Source organism: Pseudochaenichthys georgianus, chromosome 14, assembly GCF_902827115.2.
Source record: "Pseudochaenichthys georgianus chromosome 14, fPseGeo1.2, whole genome shotgun sequence".
Taxonomy (NCBI): Eukaryota; Metazoa; Chordata; class Actinopteri; order Perciformes; family Channichthyidae; genus Pseudochaenichthys; species Pseudochaenichthys georgianus.
This window is the reverse complement of record NC_047516.1, coordinates 36,477,544-36,500,913: the sequence shown is the minus strand read 5'-3', so window position 1 is coordinate 36,500,913 and position 23,370 is coordinate 36,477,544. Positions and strand designations below refer to the sequence as shown.

At 41.0% G+C, this 23,370-nt stretch overlaps 1 protein-coding gene across 1 annotated transcript; it reads right to left on the bottom strand.

Moving 5' to 3' along the window:
• Window positions 1–6,398: 6,398 nt before the first annotated feature.
• dgat2 (diacylglycerol O-acyltransferase 2) lies at window positions 6,399–22,613 on the bottom strand. Its single transcript, XM_034098425.2, has 8 exons — window positions 22,406–22,613; window positions 20,383–20,511; window positions 20,017–20,124; window positions 19,487–19,557; window positions 12,193–12,397; window positions 10,274–10,448; window positions 8,097–8,299; window positions 6,399–7,874 (listed from the first exon to the last, which is right to left on the bottom strand). Exons 1-8 carry the CDS (start codon window positions 22,443–22,445, stop codon window positions 7,720–7,722), a joined length of 1,086 nt encoding a protein of 361 aa, XP_033954316.1. The 5' UTR covers window positions 22,446–22,613; the 3' UTR covers window positions 6,399–7,719.
• Window positions 22,614–23,370: the final 757 nt, after the last annotated feature.

Genomic DNA, 23,370 nt, shown 5'->3' with positions numbered 1-23,370 from the left:
CTGCATTCAAAATGTTCCTCAAGTGAAAATAGAAAAGTATTCTCATCTAAATATAGTGAAAGTAGCGACACTAAAAGTAGTCGTTGTGCAGATTGGTCCATTTCAGAATAATAAATATGATATGTTTTATAATGATTGATCATGAAAGTGTTCTCAGAGCTGGTGAAGGTGCAGCGAGTCTGAATGACTTTGTAGACTGCAGGGTAGCTGGTGAAGGTGCAGCTAGTCTGAAGTACTTTGTAGACTGCAGGGTAGCTGGTGGATTTACTCCAGGTGGAACTAAAGTCTGATTCAACACTTGATTAGATTTCACATCATTCATCTGTGAAGTAACTAAAGGTGTTAAATACATGTAGTGCAGTAGAAGTACACCATGTACCTCTGAACTGTAGTGGAGTAGAAGTACACCATGTACCTCTGAACTGTTGTGCAGTAGAAGTACACCATGTACCTCTGAACTGTAGAGGAGTAGAAGTACACCATGTACCTCTGAACTGTAGTGGAGTATAAGTACACCATGTACCTCTGAACTGTAGAGGAGTAGAAGTACACCATGTACCTCTGAACTGTAGAGGAGTAGAAGTACACCATGTACCTCTGAACTGTAGTGGAGTAGAAGTACCTCTGAACTGCAGTGGAGTAGAAGTACACCATGTACCTCTGACTTGCGTTCACTACCAACAATGAATCAATAATGTATTGAAAAGTTATTTGGCTGATTGTTGTATATCGGCTCAGCCAGGTTATATGGGAGGCCCAGTCTACGTACAGATCACTAATTTTGAAATATTAAACTTAGTTTTCTTTTCTTTAATTGTTCATCCTCGTGTAGAATGCTATCACAAAACACACATTTGGTTGTTTATAGCATAAAGAACATCTGATTTAATGTGAGGTAGGGAAATAATCATTTGAGTATGTGTATATAAATATGTAATGTACAACAGCTGTAAGATGCTTGGAAAGCTGGAAAATGCACCTTGAAAATGCTTGAAAAGTGCTTGAATTTGACTTTTGAAAAGGTGTAAGAACCCTGTTAATGCTTGTCATTCACACGTTGAGAAAAGACGGACTCCACCGCCCGGACCTAACGGAACCGCAGGGGGCTAGCTCCGGGACGCCGGCTGGAGCTAGGCCCCTGCGGCTCCGTTAGCTCCGGCGGCCACCACTGGGATAATTGGGTCCCCTATTAACATTTGCTCCCGTTTAGCATTATGGGCGTCATAGCCATAGACTATAAAAGTCTTACCCAAGGCTGAATCAGAAACTAAAATGTATAAAGGGTTACGTCCTTAGCTGGCTAACAAGTGGCAAGCTAAGCTACCAAGCACACAAACACCTGCGAACGGGGTTAACATGTATAATATTATCATTTTAGACTTCTTGGAAGTTCTGTTAGTACATTCAAGCGCACAGCACGACATTTTAATTGTCTGGTATTTGTAACAATATTCCCTAAAAGCAGGGTTGGGAGGGTTACTTTGTAAATGTAATCAGTTACTGATTACTGATTACATGGCTCTGAAAGTAATCCGAATACAGTTACAGTTACGTGTCTTAAAAAAGTAACGTAATCAGATTACTTTTAGATTACTTTTGGATTACTTTCTTTTTCCTGGGTATATTTTGGTGAACAGGAGACACAAAAAGGAAACAGTTTTTACTGTTTTAATGGCTTATCAAGAGCACACTGAAACATCACATCTGAAACGATGTAACAACATAATACACGTTTTGGGGATGCAGCTTGGGATGTGAGGAGAGTGAGGGACAGGGCTTAGAACGGGCGTGTCTCCTTCTGTCCTGCCAGTGTTGGCAGGACATGAATTAAAATGTCGAACTCGGACTTCATTTTAAGGACATTTTGGCCAGGGGTGTAGAGCTATATTTGTTTAAGCACTGGATCGGCAAAACAGGAGAGTGTGTGCACCAGTCTGCCTTGATCTATGAATTAATGTCTGTGACTCTCACAGTATCTGCTGCCCACAGCTGTTTTATAGAAGGAAAACCTCCTTCACTTCATGACATCTCTGCAGCGCCAGGAGGCAGCGGGAGGGTTAACTCCGCCTCTGAGAAGACGAGCTCGCACCGCCTTTCGCACACCGCCTTCACTGTGTTTGCCTTCAGAAATAATCATTAGTAAGGCTAAAGAGCGACCGCAGGCTGATGTGTTTTAACCACACACACCTATACACACACACACACACACGCGATTTAAACGCAGACTTTTGTTCCTCCATGTTTCGTTATTGTTTCACTGAGCGAGCGGACCCGCGATTTTTTTTCAAACGCTTTTTTGGTCCATCTGCGGTGGTAATAGGTTTTGTGCGCTGAGATGATTCGGCTGTACCTACTAGTAATGAATATTAAATGTTGAGAGGAAATCTTTCCACCAATAATTCCAATAAGTAATCCAAAATGTATTCACTTCAGGTTTACGAAAGTAACTGTAATCAGATTACTCGTTTTTGAAATGTAACTCGAGCTGAATACAGTTACTTGATTTTTGTATTCTGATTACGTAACGCCGTTAGGCCTACATGTATTCCGTTACAACCCAACCCTGCCTAAAAGGCACAATCACCACGAACACGGCTAAAGCTAAAGGGTCAAGTACAGTACTATGACTAACTAACGTTGTAGCCTCTATGGTTGTAGCCTAGCAGAGTGGACAAGTTGCTGTTAGCTGACAGTGAGGCATGTACGTGTCCATCAACGTGACCACGCCCTAATTTATGCAAAAACTTTAAGACCTAATATAAATAAAAGGGTCGTGTCAGAAAACAATTCACTCACAGATTCATAATCATGAAGGTGGAATCTAACTATATCGATAATAATATGTATTGCATCCATGGGTAGAAACATGTTTTTTTCTGCTGTAAATTGGGCATTTTAACATGGGGGTCTATGGAAATTGCTCCTTTCTGCAGCCAGTCACGGTCACTTCCGTATTGGCTTCCCGGCTGTTCCCCAGAGTTTGCCGCTTAGACAGACAGACACACACATACACTAGATGTGTTCCCTCCCCCCTTATGTGCCCATCCCCCCATGTGAATCACACCTGCTGGCACACACAAACACACAGAACAATTTGATACATTTCCCGCTCGTATGGATCGCATGGATCACACGCAATACATGTTCAGTGTCTATTCTTCTTTGTATATGTACTGCAGTGTTTCATGTATACCAGTAGTCTGATACAATATTTACAGTTTGAAAGGGTGTTAAATTAAATTTGGTGATGATTAATGTTTTTTGTGTTAATGTAATAGCAGTTAAAACAGGACCGGTCAACTTTGACCCCGAACACCAAAGTAAGGGGGGGGGGAACGAACACAACAGGAGGGTTAGGCCCAGAGATCGAGAAAGTACTGAAACTTAATTACAGGCTAAAAATGCATATATAAATATAATGTATAAATGTTCCCAAATGATTGTTCTTATAATGTACAAACTGTTGGAAAGTTAAATCTGTAAAAATGTCATATTTTGTATGTAAAATGGTAAGATAACACTTAACTATCTATATATATATATATTGCATTACATTGCATTTAGCTGACGCTTTTATCCAAAGCGACTTACAATAAGTGTGTTCGACCAACAAGATACAAACTTGAAGAAAACAGAATCATGAGTACATCAGGTTTCATAGAGCTAAAACATTTCAAGTGCTACTCAACTGGCTTTAGATAAGCCAGCCCTTTATTAGTATATAAGTGCTTTGTTAGTAATTCTATCGCTCGAAGTGGAGTCAAAAGAGATGAGTTTTCAGTCTGCGCTGGAAGGTGTGTAAGCTTTCTGCTGTCCTGATTTCAATGGGGAGCTCATTCCACCCTTTTGAGCCAGGATATCAAACCCACTTGTTTTTGCTGATGGGAACTTGGGTCCCCCTCGCAGTGCGGGTGTATATATATAAGATAAATGTAGTAGTATAGTAAAATAATGTAGTAGAGTGGAGGTTTTGAATAGTAACACGTTCCACTACTCCTGGATCCCTAACTTCTTCTCCTCCATAGAGAGGCGAAGTCCCGCCCATCTACTTCCGACCCATGGGACCTTATTTCGGAAAAATTATGTATTGAAGTCAATGGGGAGAGAAAACGTATCTTTCGATCCCGTTTGAATTGTGCCATGAATTACACATATGATGTTTGTCAATCTTAAAAAAAAATGCCATGTAAAAAAAGTCAGTAAAAAAAAAAAACTGAAATATAAGACTATGAAAAATACGCAACTAGAAAGACTACAAATCCCAGAGTCGCGTAAGTGTTGTCATAATAACTGATATCATAATTGTTTTCATCCACTAAATATAAGAGATAGCTAAGATAAGATAACTTTTAACAAGATGCCTGTGTGCTTAGTTCTTTCGCTTCCCGTCTGATGGAAGCACCAGGAGTGGCTGGATCAAGTTAGCTACCTAGCCAGTAGCAAGCACGTTAGTTAGTATTACAGCCTTAGCCTTGTCATTTTTATTAGCCTAAACATGAAGTAACATTAAGTAACCCAAAATATTAAATAGTAAGAGCAGTAGTCATACTTCGTGAACCCTTTGAAGAGTACTGTCACACCGGTGTGATCATTCTATAATACATCGTTTGAGCTCGGATGCCCCCGGGGGAGACATGCTAACGCTACATTAGCATCGGCGATATTTTCTACTTCATGCTATCTGCACAAATGTTTAACATTGAACATTAAAAAGTTCAGGGAGAATCGAAGGCAGGCAGCTTTGCATGGCATTCTTCTGGACGTGTTTCATTGTGGTGATAGTGAGGGTAGTCAATCCCTTTTTTGGCAAGAGAGTAGTGATGGCCATCTTGGTGACGTGTGTTGTTGTGCGAGACCAGAGATGTAGTTCATTGAGCAGTTTCACACAAAAAAAGTCTTACTTCACAGTTTTACGGCAAAACATTTATTTTTTTACTTGCAAAATTATCTTTTAAATTGACAAACATCATATGTGTAATTCGTGGCACAATTCAAATGGGATCGAAAGATAACTTTTCTCTCGCCATTAGGCGCTTTCACACTTTTCCCCGTACTTTTCCCGCTTAGTTCCGATTCGGATTTTGCGTTCACACCAAAAAAAGAACTTAGTTCATGAGAACTTTTCCCCCCTTTTTAGTGCCTGCTACAGAGGTGGTACTTTCCTGGGGAGAAAAAAGTTCCAATTTCTGATTGGCTGCGTGAATTGCAAACCACGCCCCGTAAAACTCTGAAAAGTTTTGTGAAGCCGCTGTTGTATTTGCTGGCATTAGCATTATTAGCATTAGCCCCCGGAGAGAGATTTATGGCCAAAACAAAACAAAAAACATGGGAGCGGCGGAGTGATGAGGAGGTGTCGGTGTTCTGGCGATTTACTCGGAAGTAAATCGCTCCGGGGCGCGATCGGCTCTTAGTTCCATGGGGGTACTAAGTGCTGGGAAGTTGGAACTAAGTGCTGGGAACTAAGTACGGCAAAGTACTAAGTGTGAAAGCGGCTAATTGACTTCAATACATAATTTTTCCAAAATAAGGTCCCATGGAGGTCCACCTGAAAGGGAGGGACTTCGCCTCTCTATAGGCCATGTGAAGGGTTTGTGTAAGCCTTGATCATCCTGGTTGCAAATTATTGATCAACCATCAGGGGGAAGCATGAGACACATGGAGGTCTTTCTCCACAAGGTCATGGATTCACAAAAGGTGATCATTTCTGAAATTAAGAATGCTCTGTTCTGTGTATATGAAATAGACCCTGCAAGCTAAATTGGCTTGTTGGTGTACAATATTATAAACATATTAAAAAACATCAATATTGCAATCATATTGACACAACATTTTTAATGTCAACATTTTCTATATGTTTTCACTGAGGGCCACATACAGAATAACATACGAAGGGCTGGCCCCTCACTAGAGGTGAGGTATAATGCCTCATAAGTTGTGTTAGCAAAATCAATCAAATGTAGGTAAATTATGTTTGATAATTGAATATGCCTTAACAGCCTACATCACAGCTTTCCATAGGGTTTCATTTATTTGTTGGCAGCTCATTGCTCAGATTTCTTATAATAAGGGGAAATAAGGCACTAAGGCAAGGCAAGGTTTATTTATACTAAAGCGTCTTCCAACACTGCCTGTTATTCTTGAATTGTCAAACCCTTGAGCCAGTCAATAAAATTGCTGTGCAGTCAAATACTGTATATGATTCTGTCAGATGATCTGATATACATGTCTTAGCCTGACAGCTTTTGTATGGTTAGGGCTTATGTTGAGGTTCCACAGTGGCTTAAAATGGTCATAATCAAATAATGGATTGTCTCGAGGTAAATTTGATAAAATATGTAAATATGAGAATTGGGTCAATGTTTCCAAAAACAAGACAGACACACATACACATCTTCTTCTGAAAACATACAAAAGTTTAATTTAAATATCAGCAGACAAATGATGCCATTCATCATATTGACAGGCCTGTTTATTTTTTGCAATTTTCCTGCACATTGATTACACTGCTCTTTATAAGAAGGCACAATGGTGAAACCAGAATAAGCTTCTCTTCAAATCACAATCATAGCATGTACTGCTCATCTTTGTGTACAACATGACACAAGCTTACTTACTTTGATAATGTCCAGGATATATATTATTTTCTTATATATTCTTATTTAAAAAAAAGTATTAGTGACACCCTCTAACATATCATAATGCTTGTATTAACACTCTTTTAATCCCTTTCTTTTCAATTATCACCCATGGCACGGTTACAAAGAGATTCACTGTACAGTGGAATCATCCAACATGCAGGATTTTAACCAACAATCCCTTCCGTTGGATATGCAACATGAGTTTTTTGTTGCATACACAACACAAAGCCATCCAGACCTGGACAACAGTGGGACAAAAAAGGGAAATCAAGCGAGCATGTTGACTGTCTTGGAAGAATATCATATCAAAAGGCACAAAAACCTTAGAAGGTAATCAGCAATACAAAAAGTGCATCAGAAATATCCATTGAGGGACAAACTCTAAAGTTTCTTCCACTCTACAGAATACAATTAATACTTCATGGCATTATACAATCGTACTGTGCACTCACAATATAAATCCACCCTGCAGAACTCCTTCACCGGTGGCTTTCATACATGTGAAGTACATTCCTGTGTGGGGACAGCAGAGGTCTTTGGCTCAATTAAAACGTGGGTTTATGATCCCAATAATAAAGTGGTATCTTCCATTTGCATTGGTTGTGCATTTCGTATATAACATGATCTGAAAGAGCAGAGGGAGAATGATATGGCTGCATGAGTGCAACTCAGCAAAAGCGTTGGCACTTCTCTCAAGTCCTGCGTGTGACTCTAGCTCCATCTAGTGGAACTCCGCCCCCTCTGCAGTGATAAGACAGCCCACACATGATGCCTTTATTGAGCATGATAATAGAAACATTGGCACGCTTTTTGATGTGGGATTTGATGTCCAACCAAGATGCTTAACCTGATAATAGCAGCAAAGAGAGGTGACTGTCCTTCCAACCTGCCATCTCCTGAGAAGCAAGCATTCCTATTTGTGTGAATCCACGCAGAGAGCAAAGGTTTCTTTAGCAATTTGCAGTCCAGAGATATAAAAAAACAGGCACCAAGATAGGATGGGGATGGGTTGGGGAAATGTGCAGGAGGGGCTTGAAAGGTGCTGTCACAGTTCAGACGTTCAACATAGACCCCACCCTTTTCACTGGATGTACAGGACGTCGCTCTCTTTCAGGCCACAGCGGGTCTTGTACTTGTCAAAAAGGCACTGGAGAGACTTGATGTACATTGTATGGTACAGATCCACCATCTCGTCAGTTGCATCCTCAATTTTTGGCACTGTGATTGGCTCCCCAACTGTAACAGAAGAGGAGAGGATTAAAACAATGCGTTCATCAGACAGAGTACAGTTGAAATTCTCAGAACCATAAATACAGCCTCGAAGTCACACATAGCAAATATCGACTTTGTCCCGTCTGTTAAACATTGTCAACTGTAATGTACACAAATCGCAGAGTTTGTGGACACTTTGCAACAAGTTGTGATTCCCTTTCACCAAACATTAGTAGACAAAGCTACCTATGGTGGTGATAGGCTTGCCATAAGGCACGATGCCACAGGAGTCACCAAAGAACAGGCCACATCCATGGAAGAGGCACGGGGCAAAGCCTAAGATCTTCTGAAATCTCTTTTGAATATATCTCCAGAAGGTCCGCTCCTCGAAGATCACCTGCTTGTAGACATCGTTCTCTCCGAAGGAATACACGGGGACCAGGTCGGCCCTGAGGAGACACAGAGGAGGACTTAACCACTGTCCCTACATGTACTCTCAAAGTGGGGTTGTAGATTTTAAACATCTAAAATCAACAAAAAATGTGATATTGAATAAACATTAAAAAAGGGTTTAGTGGTAGAGACTTTATAAATATAAAAAATAAAGACAACAAAGCTATTAAACGACTATTACCCTAACTAAAAAGGACTTTTTTAAACGTGGTATGCCATTATTTATTTGACCTACATTTTTTATTTGTATATATCATGTTCCCTGCATTTACTTGGTCACTTACAACATTCTCTGCAATATTCAGCTTATTGTCATTTATTTGACATGTATATAGGTTTACTTCTCCTGCATTAGTTGCACATTGGTCTTGCAACATAATCTGCACTATTTTATTCAACTCTGTTTCTTCTTGCACTATTGTATTGTTTTAAATGTGTTTTATTGTTTTATGTCTTATATATATTATGTTGCATTGTTGGAGGAGCCTGGGACTTAAGATCTCCTACACTGTAGCTGCTGCTGTGCATATGACCATAAAGCCTTTGAATCTTAAATCTTGAACAATCTGTATATATACTGTATATAATATGTAAATCTATTGGCTTTGAAAACTATTTTGGCACTTGAAGTCTTCCTTTAAATCAATGTTCATCTGTGATAACCATCAGAACTGGATGTTGTATTTTTAATATGCATGTCTCTCCATCAGTGACAGGCACAGAGAAGAACAAAAGTATGTGTTGTGGTGATCACGATTCAGTCATGTACTCTGCGTCTTCTGCAGTTTCCAGTTTGCAAAATCACAGACATGTGTCATGTGTGCGTGCATCCACTGTACATTCAGAGTTATTGTTGGTGAACAGCCACGGGCTTGCTGGGTAAGCAGGTCCGATAAGGTTCATGTAATCACTTGCTGTTGCCTTGGAAATAAATGTACCTTGATCTGTAGCTAAGCTTCAGATGTAAAATGTGATCAGTTGCCCAAACATTTCAAAAGCAGCGTTAAACTTTTGGAACTCCTAACTTAATTACTGCTCAATGTAAATATTTGTGGACGTTTTTCATGAAGCTTGATTACTTAATTGAGTAGGTCCCAACCTTTTTGTTGTATGACTTTTTAAAGACATTCAAAGTGAACAACTCTTCATCAGAGGTTACTTATCCTGGGAGCTGTGTGCACACTCACACTGTTGCATTCAAGTTGTTAAGATTAAACTAATCAGAAGTTTACAAAACAAAAGTCGAAATGTCCCCAAAAAAACTAGATTTTTTAGCAACCGAAAATATCTCATTCCATCTACTTCTGATAAAGTGCCTTTAGATACATTTGTGATAATACATCATTACAACTATTTACAACATTCCCAGTGCAATGCAACTCAAGTGAACTGAATCAGCCGTTTACATCTCTGTTCCATCAGCATCAAAGAAGCTAAAGACCCAGTAAGTTAACCCAAAGGTAACTCAATTCACATCCCAGGCTTATTTCAGCTGGAATGCTAACTTACAGTAGCTGTTATGAATAAAGCTGTGCATTATGGCACAACTCTCTTAGTGTGTTTTGTCTTTTTGTATGTGGTATGGACCTTGAGTCTGGAATAAAGATTGGATATGTTCTAAGCTTATTTGGTGATAAGCCAAATAACAAGGCTTGTTGGGGCTAATAGGACAACAACATGTCCTTGTATAGAACAGTGTGTTATAGTTATGAATGCATGATGGAGGTTAATGCTATCTCACCAGTCTGACCCTTCTGAAGGCCACAGCAGCTCCAGGCTTTACGTAGCACAACACTGCACATTCATAAAAGATCTGCTGAGGCTCACTTAACCCTTCTGGGAGTAACACTCTTTTAAAATGTTCGTTCCACTGAGTCGCTACAGCCCAGAGAATGCTGACATGTTCACGTTCAGTTCCGATTTGGTCCCGGCTGTGGTTGGTTAACTGAGCGTGTGCTTGTTTGTCTCACCCTTTCTGCAGGGCCAGCCTCACAAAGCCTTTGCGGTTCTTCAGGGTGACGGAGTTAACGCCCGGTGCACACTGCAGAGACTCCGCTGCTCCTCCAACAACGATGACCACGGCGTTCCCCGTCCCGTTACGAGACAGCAGATAGTTAATGGAGTTCTTGTTCACTGGACAGATACCTGAGAGGGAACAACATGTGGAAAGATGATTACAAGTGGTAAAGAAGTATTGCAGGGGAAAATACACTGACTTGTCTGTGTATTCCTATTGGACCCCTTTAAAAAATGTATAAAGATATTATCATTCTCAGTCTTTTTTGGACTTGAATTGTTCTTAATGCTAGTGATGTTACGTATTGCGCCGAGGCTTCGGAGCGTGTGTCGAGTAATCCCCGAAGCTTTTTGTGAAGCTTGTATCGAGGCTTGTATCGTTTTGGGCCAGTGACGTCATCGATGACAAACGAAGCCTCGCTGCCTGTCGATACCACGTGACTGCTTCAGGAAGCGCTTCAGATCGGTTGAACCGTTCAACCACAACGCTCATAATACCCATGGATGTATAATAAGAACCATATTACCCCTCCTGACCCGGGCCCGGTGACACGATGGATCAAGAGAGCTCAGACCCTCACTCATATAGAGGTCGGAACATGTCATAAGTATAAATAGATACAAGCATAAATAAATGTAGGAATAAAAACATCAATAAATACAGGAATAAATATGTTGCAGTGTTTTCAGGGAGCTTTAGTGTGTGTGCTGCGGCTCAGCTGGAAAGCAGTTGACTCATGACCGCAGGGTCCCTGGTTCAACGACTGAACAACACGTATTTGTTGTTGTTTATAAAAGCTACAGCTAAATGAGATAATGTAGTTAATAAATGTATTCTTTGATATGGTTTAGCCTTTCTCAGGAATACAAATCCCTCTTTGCAATGTTTACCAGCCACCTTAGGCTTTTCAACCACAATCATTCAACTGGAATAAATACAATATTGTTAACATGAAAATATGATTTTATGTTCGTTGTTTAGAGTTATTCTAAGGCTTTACTCAATGGGAACTCGGTATGAGATAGAGCACACTGTTGAGATGTCCAATCTGCCTGTTTTACACACTTTGACCAACAGGGGGGGTTGTGTTCAGATGAAGCCCATGATGAAGCCTCATGAGATGAACCAATTGGCTGGAAAGCTTCATCTCACCATCACTACTTAATGCATTCATATGCAGCAAAGCCCACACGTCTAGCACTAAGGGTGTAAGGATATGCCGGTATTGCTAATAAGTGTGAGAATTAAAAAATGTAATTTTGATATCCCAGCACTGCTTAAATGATTCCTGCTGATTTGCTATGTTCTCTCTTTGTCCTAGAGAATTTTGAGAGCAATTCATTTCCTGGACAAATAACGCACAATAAAGAAAGTATTAGAATGCGTTTTTACATTTTCATAGACATTGCAATATAGTTTTTGTGAATTATTTTTGTCTTGATAATAGTTTGGTGAAAAATAAATATTGTGACGGCAGTACCACCAAAATAAAATGAAACTAATTAAGCTAAGCATGTTGAAAACAAAACGATGTTCAAAATCTGACCTATTGCAGCTCAAATAACATTCCTTAAATACAACATAACACAAAACAATTATACGAAGGCGATTTACCATAGAAGCTTTTGGAAACAACAATGTCCAATGTGCAATGACCTTCAGTAACCTCTGAGTGTATGTATAGTATCTGAGTAAAGCTGAAGCGCAAACAGCCCTGCAGTTAACTCTCTATCAATCAGTCAAATCAGCAAATCCAGGTAAACAGAACCATTCCAGCTGCGCAACAGGACAAAGGTCCGCTCTCTCCCAGATACACGTATCAGTGTCAGACTTTAAGAAGAACACACTCCAGCGCTCTCCACTTCCTCTCACCTCCAGACATCAGGTAGTCTCGCATCACGGGCATGCAGAAGTTTCCTGCCAGGGTGGCCAGGGAGGGCTTGATGCCCGGGAATTTCTTAGAGAAGCCTGTAGCCTCGGTCCCAAAATTGCAGAAAGCACCAAAGCAGAAAATCCCGTGGGGATGGTAGCCAAAGATGTAGTTCCGGTTGGGCAGCAGGTTGTGGGTTTTAATGAGCTGGAGGAGAAAAGCACAAAGAGGAGCAGTGTGAGGCTCCTTCCATCCCTGCTAGACCAGGACCATCTGACCAGAGAGATGTCCTGGCCAATAGGGCTGGAAGGGACAGAAGCTGTGGGCCTTTCTATACTAACACTTATTATTATTTACACTATAAACTACACCATGTTCTCACATCATCTTTAGAGGTTTTTGCCCGGTTGATTTTATTCCTGGATCTTTTTGTCCGTGTAGATCTCTTTGTATCATTGTTTTGTGCCACATGTTTTATTCTTATTTCATTATAATCTTTAAAGTTGATTTATTTTACGATAAATCAACACACCTTACCATTATTTGCTAAAAGGTAATTATGCTACAACCAAGGATTATTATTATCGTTATAGATTAATCTGTCCATGTTTTTCTACCATCATCGCTTGGGCTCTAAAATGGAAGAACATGTTCTTATTATTATTATTATTATTATTATTATTTATTCATTTTTGTTTGTTATATTATTATTATTATTATTATTAAGTAAGAATGACCCTTTAAAAAAGACGATAAGAATAATATACAGAAATATAAACCTGATTGAAAATAACTATAACATATTAAATGATTAAAGCATGCTAGTTTACATATAAGCAGCACTGCACTATAGTATGTTCAATTCAAAATGTGATAAATAATCAAATCAGCTGTGTGCTCCTGTCTGTAACCCTCCTACACCCACACACAATATGTCAGATTTTTAAAATATGGTAGGAAATATGCAATATGCATATGAAATAGCACAACAAGTACACAACACGGTAACTGCCATCTTCCATTCCACCTCATCAATAAATTGTCACAACCACTTGTAGGATGAGTTTGGTGCACAGCTAATGTTATAGCAGATCAAGGACAGTGTTATCAGCCTGAACCCAGCATGCTCTCCTCTGTCTGCTCAGGAACAGTCGTAAAACCCTGACCTACATGGTGTACATGTTGTATTGGTAGCAATAAAGTACAACTTTAAACATGAAGCTATATTTTGACCTCTTGTTGTCATGGTGAACTTGTCAAACTGCAGAATTCATAAGAAACCAACTGATGTGCACGGTAGACTTGGATTCTTCACAATGTGTACACACTAGGGGTGTAACGGCCCGTCTACACTACAGCGTCGACAGCGTCGAAAGCTCCACTCTGCCCATTCACTTTCAATGGGGTGACGTCACGTAGCCGCGCTTTTTCGCCGAACTGAATTGTGGGTAGCAGAGCGGTCCGTCTCAGGCGTCTCAGGCGACAGAAGTTGAACAATGTTCAACTTCTGTCGCCTGAGAAGCCAGCGCCAGCCAATCAAATCCCGTTTCCCAAAATCTGACAGCTGAAGCCGTAGCCAATCAAACCGCGTCTAAGCTGGGAGAGATATCCCGCCGTTCATTTCTATATTTCGGAGGAGAAACTAACTATCGCCGTAGCAAATCACCCGGTTTTGTATGACCAGACCCTCTTCACCTACCGGGATACAAACCGGAGGAACCAGGCATGGAGGGAGGTGGCAGAGACAGTGGGTGAAACTGGTAGGTTTTCGCCTGTTTGGGGAGTTTATATATATATATATATATATATATATATATATATATATATATTGCTCCCATACAATTCCCGGGGTTTTTTGCTTTGTATGTCGGGGGCGGGAGATTCATGTGATTGGTTGTTGGCCGTGTTGCTTGAATAAAATCCCCAAGCTCCAGACACGCCCAGCTCCAAGCTATTTTTGAAGCTGTAGTGTGGACGCTCCGTAACGGTATCCGTATTCGTCCCGTACCGTCACGGTTCGGCACATGTAGTCACACGGCGAATACGCCTTTTTTTTACGAGTGGGAAAAAAATAATTCAGGGCAGTATCCACTACACTATATATAATCCAGGGGGCGGTATTGCGCCTAAAAGCTGTTTGCCAGCCGCCCTTAAACAACAAATGAAGAACAAGAAGAAACACAACAACAAAACGAACAAAATACAAGAAGAAGAAAAGTTAGTATGGTGAGTTCAGATAACACACAGGAGCTAGAACCCACCTGCTTCTTTTAAATCAGCTGTGTGGGAACATTTCGGGTTCCCTGTGGACTACAATAACGACGAGGTGTGTGAGTGGTGGATCGGACGAGGACGGTGTGTCGGCGTTGTTCGATAGCGGTGCGGTATCAGTGTTGGGAAAGTTCACTTTCTACATGAACTAGTTCAGTTCACATATTTTAAAATGAACTAGTTCAGTTCATAGTTCATAATTCAAAATGTTGAACTAAAGTTCATGGTTTCAAAAATGAACTAATTTATAGTTCATAGTTATTTTTTCAATACGTTGCTGCGAGCTATTATTTGTCTCCTGTACGATGTTAATGGGCCATTTCAATTTTTACAATATCCTCAGAGGGCCGTACAAGTTATTGACCTCTGCTTAAAAAAACTAAAATCACAGCCCATTCATTTCATTCTGTGCAAAGAAAAAGCAACCTCTTAATCCAGATATCTCACCATGACTCGCGTATGCATGCACGTGCAGGGTGTGGCGTGACCACCAAAACAGAAAGATCTGGACACAAGATGTGTGCAAATGTATTTAGTTTCCTATCCATGTGAACATGATTTAAGTGGAGGGGGGACCTAACCTCCTCTAGGGGGGTCCGGGGGGCATGCTCCCCTGGGAAGATTTTTTTAAAATGTTGAAGTTAAAAGCATCAATCTGGTGCACTTTGAGAGCAACATTAGGAGATCGATGGACACATCTCTCAACACCCAGATGAAACAGAACTGTAAACAGATTTACTTTTAATTTATGGATATTTGACAAATCACTCCCCTTTCAAACTGTATTCTTCTTTATTAATAACTGTCATATAGTATTTTATACCTGTTTACTTTATTCTCTTATTTTTTTTACAACTATAATGATCATATAAAGATGTGCCTTTACCTCACTGGTTGTAGACAAAGCTTCTTATATTCGTTAGCATAGCTAGCTAACCAGATGCTAATGATAACAACAAAGTTATTGACTGTATGACAGATGAGCAGATCGCCTCTGGGCTTTCAACTAAAGACACAGACACGCAGAAACTGCGGCATGTGTATGGACTTTCTGCAATTTCTGAAGTGCTGGAGTGGCGTTCTGGTGCTCTCCGTCAGAACTGCACCCCTGTCAGTCTAGAGATGGGCGAGTCATGATTCATCCGGATCATTAACCCGGATCCTAGTAATGAGCCGGTCGTGACGAGTCTCCCTCTCGATTAACCCGAGTCCTTTGAGTCCTACACCTGATGTGACGTAACAATTAAAACTATAAATTGCGTCACTCTTTACTCTCTTTATAACGTGTACAATCACATTACAACGTTGTTGTATCCAGAGATCCAGCAGACTCGTCGCCATGCACGAATCAACAGCAAATTCAGCCCCTCCTCCGGCTCCCGCGAGAGTCCCGTGAGCCGTGAGTGAGCCGTGAGTCGTTGGACTCGCGGGAGCCGTGAGTGAGCCGTGAGCCGTGAGTGAGTCTGCTGCGACTCGTCGAGGTAGCCGTGGGACTCGCGGGAGCCGTGGGACTCGCGGGAGCCGTGGGACTCGGAGGAGGGGCTGAGTCTGCTGTAGATTCGTGCATGGGGACGAGTCTGCTGGATCTCTGGATCTGCTGCCTGCTATATGTTACGGCTCTGAGTCCTCGTAGGCTACTGGTCTCTCTCGATCATTGACCTGGATTCACGGATCCCGCGATTTTTCCGGCTCTAAATTAAATTTCAGTGTAGACTTCTAACAAAATGGTCATGTTGTGCAACAGTCTCCTGTAATAATATCTGCATTTCCAATAAAGATCTTACTTGGAAACTCGTTTATTTTGAACATGGCACACAAAAAGAAACAAATGATAGAAAATTGCAAAACAGTTAGAATATATAAAATGTAATTATACAATTATTATTATTATTATTATTAAATGAAAACACAATTGTGCAAAATTAGCTTAATTACAGGAACATATTAAAATAACTATATACATATAATGCAAAACACTTATTTTTTAAAATGCACACACACACACATGTTTTATTAAAGCAAAAGACACTGTGTAGCGGAGGTTAATGTAACGTTAGTTTAATATGCTGGTTAAATGCAACAACTTTTCGGTTTCACCGGTAGGATTTCTACGGTCTTGGTCATGCTGACTCATATGACTCAAATGACTCAAATGACTCGTATGATCCGGATCTCTTCAATGATTGACTCAGAAGACTCCGAGTCCATAAAATGATCCGGATTTGCCATCTCTATGTCAGTCGAGACATATACCACGTGATGACACGTTAGGCTCGTGTTGTGTTCAAGGACCCTGATCTTGGCCAGGAAAAACAGGCACTCGCTTGTTTAATTTGTTTGCGGTCTAGATTTCTTTCATTTTTTTATTTTTTGCGTGTGTTTATAAATTACCTCGAGGGCCGTACCAAATTGTCTCGCGGGCCGTATACGGAGGCCGGAGGTTCCCCACCCCTGCCGTAGAGTCTCACTCTGAGCGAGTGCTGCTGCAGCTGCTCTCGGCTTCGTCCATACTAATTCATTCATTCATTCAATGCTCGCCGGTTCCGCGGTTCCACATTGTTTGTTGTGAGGAGTCTGATATATTTAGTATATTTATATTTTAGTGTGACAGCCAGGGGTGACAGGCGCGTACGCGTCACAGGCAGCTTGTTGTTGCCAGATTGGGTGGTTTTCCGCATTATTTTGAAGCCTGTTTACGGTGTGTTTTAACTGGGTTTTCGGCTGAAAGGCATATGAAATCTGGCACACTTTTGAACGCCGTTATAATACAGTGCTGAGAATGAACGCACTTTTGAACGCCGTTATACAGCGCTGAGAATGAACGCGTTCTCAATTACGTTCATCTAGCGGAAATACAGTACGTTCAGTTCACGTTCGCCCAAAATATGAACGCGTTCATGAACGATCGTTCATTGAACGCGTTCAGGTACATCACTGTGCGGTATGCTAATGTACACGCCAAACATGCTAAATCATATCAGAAGGCATCACCCAGATTTGCCAATCACCGGAGCGGCAAAAGACAACAGCTGTTCAACAGCTGATCCCAGCTGTTTTTAAGAAGCCAAGAGACATGAAAGCCGAGAGACCAAAAATAAATAACGGAAGCTTTTGGCATATGTTTTTCAACGACTTTGCGCTCTTGAAACACTTTTTTATTATTTATGATGTAATATTTTCAAGACATCCTTTTTAGTTTTACAGCTTGATGAAACCTTTGTTTGACATCAGCCATTATAGATAATATGGCCATCTGAGTGTACTGTGTATGGTTTGTTTTTAACTGTTTAATACAGTTAATTATTCAAAATGTCAGAGTTCTTTATTTTTAAACTGAAACTTGCACTACTGTTCAAACATAAATAACAACAAACCTGGAATTATGCATTTGGGACTTTTTTTTGCTTTTTTGTTGTTGTACCGAACCGTGACCTCCAAACCGAGGTACGAACCGAACCGTGACTTCTGTGAACCGTTACACCCCTAGTACCCACAGCTGCCTTGGTAGCTAGTCAAACATGAAGGTTGCATAACCACATTAGCAGATAGATCCCATTAAAGATCTCCATAGTGCCACCGGACTCCACCTGATGCTCAGAGGTGAAGGTAACATGTAACACTTCATATCGTGAGAGAAAGATATGCAGGTTACCGCATCAGAGCACCAACACGTTACAGACTCTGTTTCCAGTGTTGATGCAGACAGTCCTCACTCTGTTTTTAAGGCTGCTTTGGACTTTGACCATATAGCTTCCAGCTCATATGCAGACTAGCCAAATGGTTATGAGGGATGAGATCACTTGCCCTGCAATCAATTGATGCCCCACAGATATATCCTGCTGTCCGTCAGTCGCAGGGCGGGTTCATTCATGTGTGTTCTCTCCAATTCACTTCTCTTTTGGATAGGTCTTGGGTTACATGAAGGTTACATACAGTAAGACATATTAGTATCATTATTATGAATGACTTTGTATCGTACTTACTTCTCTGTCAAAGCGTCTTTGAGTTTTTATAAAAGCGCTATATAAGGCTCATGTATTATTATTATTATATTTATAACATTATGATGACAAACATGGTTGAAGTAAGGTTAAGGTGATCATAAGTCAAACTAATTTATTTTTGTTGTTAATTTATTACGGTACAATGTCTTTATTTTATTGGACATTTTACTTCTTATGTATATGTCAATATATTTGTTTTGCTTTTTGTTGCACATCCTCACTTTAACTTCTTTTCTTGGTAGCTATATTTCAATTATCTATTTTCAATGACTTTGTTCTAAAATGGAGCAACTGTCACAAAACCCAAATTCTCACCTGATAAATAAAGTCTTCTGATTCTGATCATTGTTGTGCTCTCATCACTTAACGCACATTTCACCTGGCTGGGTGGAAAAAGAGTGATCACATCAACCCACAGCGAGTGTGCAAATCAAAGCCATGAACAAAGGTCACATGTAGACAGTAGGGCTTCAGATTCCTCCTCCTGCGGTCACTCTCTTTGTTTTTTAAAACTCTGGAGAGCGTGTGTGTGTGTGTGTGTGTGTGTGTGTGTGTGTGTGTGTGTGTGTGTGTGTGTGTGTGTGTGTGTGTGTGTGTGTGTGTGTGTGTGTGTGTGTGTGTGTGTGTGTGTGTGTGCACACTGTCGATGTTGACGTGCGCTGCTCCTTCGCCTATCAGGTGGGACAAAGTCTAAAGCTCTCAACCAACGTCAAGCAGTCATCATAATCAACCGGGACGAGGTACAGCATGTAGCCGGCAGCTGATACCGGTCCTCCCTGATAAGCTTATCTATAATGATAAACCTTTGCATGGCTGGGAATCGATGAACTGGCTAAGTCCTACTGTACTGCCTACCCTAAGCATGCGTTAGAATCACTTTGTTGCGTGGGAGCACAAATGTTTTGATGGTTAATTTCATTACTGGTTGGATTTCTAACATCTTCATACAGCTACTGTTATCTTGAGTTTTTAAGATGATAAATTAGCAGTCTGTGGTACACCAAGAAACTGAGTCGCCTACCCTGACTGGGAAGTAGTCCCGGAAATATGTCCACACGGTCCAGTTCCTCACCCAAGAGGACCTCCTGCCACCTAAAGAAGACATTACAGATTAGAAATGACTTCACTACGGCTAAAGTGTTTCATTAGCATTCATCTGCAATAATTACATTGATTCATAAATAATTTAGTTTATAAAATGTAAAAAATATATATAAAATGAACACACAGGGTAACCTGTTTAGAATAATGCTTTTTCAGTCTACAAAAATAGTTTCCATTCATTGACAACGTAACAACATTTAGCAAAATGCTAACATCAGTATGCTAATATAGGAATGGTTAACAGGCATGTGTTCAATGTTCACAAGCTAAATCTGGCTTGTTAGCATTTGCTTATTGGCATCTAACACAAAGAACAGTGCAATTCTGGTCATGCCTAAACATATTTTAAAATGTCATCATCCTCTTTCCTCGTATAGGGGTAACATGTGACTACTGTGCATCATCTTCTTCTTCATCATCATCATTCTTGTCATGGTCATGTCTTGCCTTGTTTTGGGGTGTTCCAGTCCATGATGAGCCAGGCGGTGTACATGGCAGCAATCAGCCAGCAGTCAGTGCAGAACATGTAGATAAGCAGCACAGTGCAGCCAGCACCTGGGGGGGGGTGACATCAAGTGTTTAAATACAGATGTCATTCTTGCAGATGACCTACAAATGAAAGGTTTAACTGAAGGCTTAGATATTCTGTGAAAGGCTGAGAGGTACAGGAGTCAGACTCAGAACCCTCCGTGTGCAGCTCAGATATATGACCTTCTTGACATGGGTCTAATGAGACTACAAGATAAGTCTCATGTTCCTTTACTTTCCGAAGGCTTAAGTAAAATGAGCCTACACACAAACACACTGGCTCACCCAAGGCTAAGAAGCTGAGCACCCACTGCAGCACAGAGATGACCTGCAGATGTTTTTCCATCTTGGATCTGCAGGGCCAAAAAGCCACGGACAGGTCCTGCAGGGCAGAGAGGATGCTGGAGCCAGTGCCTGAGACCAAACAAGAGACAATAAGAGTTGTATCAAAATGATCAAATGTAATAATACTTGTCTTTCGTCCTTTTTTATAACTAATGCTGTATTGTGTGATTTTAAGAGTGTATATTATCATCTGGCCAGGGACAACAGCTGGAATTAGCAATGATTGCTAAAGCTGCCTCATTTACTGTTTTGTGTGACAGTTGATCAATGGGGACTGTCTACGATACTATAAAGAAATAAACTAAACTAATATCCAAGTGGGTGGGTTATTAAAGACACAGTTACAGAAGCAGATGAGAGGATACGCGATGCAGTCGTAACAGTCCTAGTAACTATTTGTCCAGAGCTGGAGATCAAACTAAATATTGACCTCCACACAACACAGCAGCCCTACATCCATACTCATTCCAGCCCTCTACTCACCAGCTGTTGTCAGTCACCAGCCCATGCTAGTAAGGCCATGAAGCTACAGAATATGTGTGCAAAGATGGAGCGAACAGTACAAGACACATTAAGAACAGCTAAGGCTAGTCAAGTGCGCACACAGACAGCCAATAAGAAGAGCTGCCCTCCTGGAAAACACGGCCATCTAATCCCATCTGTGAACACTGGACTGCTGCTGGTAACACCTGTGAACTATGATGCTATGATGCTATGATGGCTTAAAGGCTACACGCGTGGGTGGGTGCCAGTGGCTGATGGGGAGAGACCGGAGAATTGGCCGGGATGCTGGTCACAGCTGAATCGGCCTGCTTACAGCATGTGGAGTCCCACTGGGTGCCAGATCAATGTGCTAACCAGACACAGAGGAACACACGCTGACATGTCCTGCAGAGGGAGCATGGGCTCTTCAGTCAAAAACAGCTTCTTTCCCTTTCTTTAGAGGTGGTTCCACTCGCTAAAGACAACAGCCTTGATAGACTCTTCTACAGCAGCAGAGTCTGCTCAGAAGTCCATATGTTTTAAAGTCTGGCATGAAATAATACTGAAACACCAACAAAAACACTGAGAGATATGTTAAATTGTTCATACTGGCCATAAAGAGAAAACTATTTAAATGTAAGTGATGAAGGAGCAAATCTTCAATCACGAACATTTAAGCTTCTCAATTTAACTTACATTTTCAATATTTCACTGCAGAGAAATTCAAAAATGCGATGCACATCAAACTGTGTTTGTTGGACTTTGTTAGAATAAGCAATAACAACCACATAGCACAAATCCAACATATTATACATGCTGAGGAAAAGACATTTCAATTTCAGTAACCAGGCACAACATCCACAGTCAGGAACAGTCTATAAAGTTCAAACTTCTCCCATGAATCCCTTACTCATATGCTGGACATTCACAAATAACTATTATTTTAACCGTCATATATATCTAATATTGTACTGCAAAGACATGACAAATAGGGTTCATATACAACTCTGGACTTGAAAGCAGTATGTTCAGTGACAAAGTGCAAAATCAGCATATTATATGTCGATGCAATTAAGAAAAATCGACTTGAAGGTTAGTAAAAGGGGACACAATCCAGTCTTTACAAGAAACTATTTCAGGTTAAACTTTTATCCAAGAAAATCCCTGAGTTTTATGTTGGACTACCACCAACACCACCAACACCTCCTAATTTGACTTTAGAATTCAAGACTTTATTTTAACTGCAGAGAAAATGCTAACTTGGGCTGCACATAACACTGTTTCTTTAACGTTATTGGAAGCAGCATTCACAACCACAAACATTTACCAACATACATTAGGTAGTGTGCTATTCAGGACTAATCCCCTTTAAAATCACATGCAGTGTTATGGTAGTGCATTTTGGACATGTGTGTCTGTCACCCTCACAGGACTGTGTGTCTGCTCTCCGTAAACCAGTGCACTGCTCCAGAGCTCTTACCTTTGAGGGCGCCAGAGTACGCAGCGAGGATGGTCTTCATATCTGAGCTTCAGGATGGAGAGGCGGGACTGAGAGAGGAACGCTCAGATGTTGGTTTGCGGGCTGTCAGGATCATAAATCCAGCCTACAGCTCCTCGGACACGGCTGCCTGCGACTGCGGCTCCCCGACGCGTAGAGCCGGCCTTTAACGAGCGGGGGAGGAGCCTGGAGCCGGGTCTGGGTGGATTAATAATATAGCCACAAGACGTCTGGACGGGATGCGGGGGTGCTGCTGTTGTCTGTATTTATTGGGGCAGTCACGTGGGTCAGCTGGGAGCAACATGGAGCAGGATTTGACCATTTGACCATTGACCCTGCCTCACCTCCTCACAGGTGGAGATGGGAGGAGTGGGGGTTTCAAACATGTTTGTTTTTTCCTAAACATTTTCCTTTCCTTGTTATTTTACAACATACAACTATGTATATACTTACTTTCAAAGCCCTTTTACTTTTACATTTACATTTTAGTCAGCATTCAGCCGTTAACATATGGCGCGTTTCCACTGCAGCGGGTAGCTCGCTTTAAAGGGGAAAGGAAACACCAATTACAGTTATAATATTCCGGTAGTTTATTCATTTTACAATGGATATTGATCGTAATATTTATTGTATATGATATTACTCGCCAAAAGAAAATTAATTATCCGCCGGCCGGGTGGGGAATTCCGGGACCAGGCCGCCGCCATTAGGGGAGTCCCAAATGGTGACGTCACTGGCTGTGTTTTCGCTCCACCAGAAGTCAACACAACGTAGCAGATATGGCAGCGATGGAGGAATTTTGCAATGAGATCGACGTTTTGAACGATGAATTTGACTATTCGTCGGGAGATGACATTGATGTGGAAGCATCTACAGTTACCAGGCATCCCATGGCCTATGCTTATGAACCGATTCGGTCGAATAGAGTGGCATACGATCCGGAATAA

Coding starts and splice junctions, on each gene's coding strand:
- dgat2 (XM_034098425.2), bottom strand. CDS start 22,445: ATGAAGACCATCCTCGCTGCGTACTCTGGCGCCCTCAAAG. Junction 20,512..22,405: donor GTACTCTGGCGCCCTCAAAG/GTAAGAGCTCTG, acceptor GTTTGGTCTCAG/GCACTGGCTCCAGCATCCTC. Junction 7,875..8,096: donor CAAGCCTATCACCACCATAG/GTAGCTTTGTCT, acceptor CTTCTGTTACAG/TTGGGGAGCCAATCACAGTG.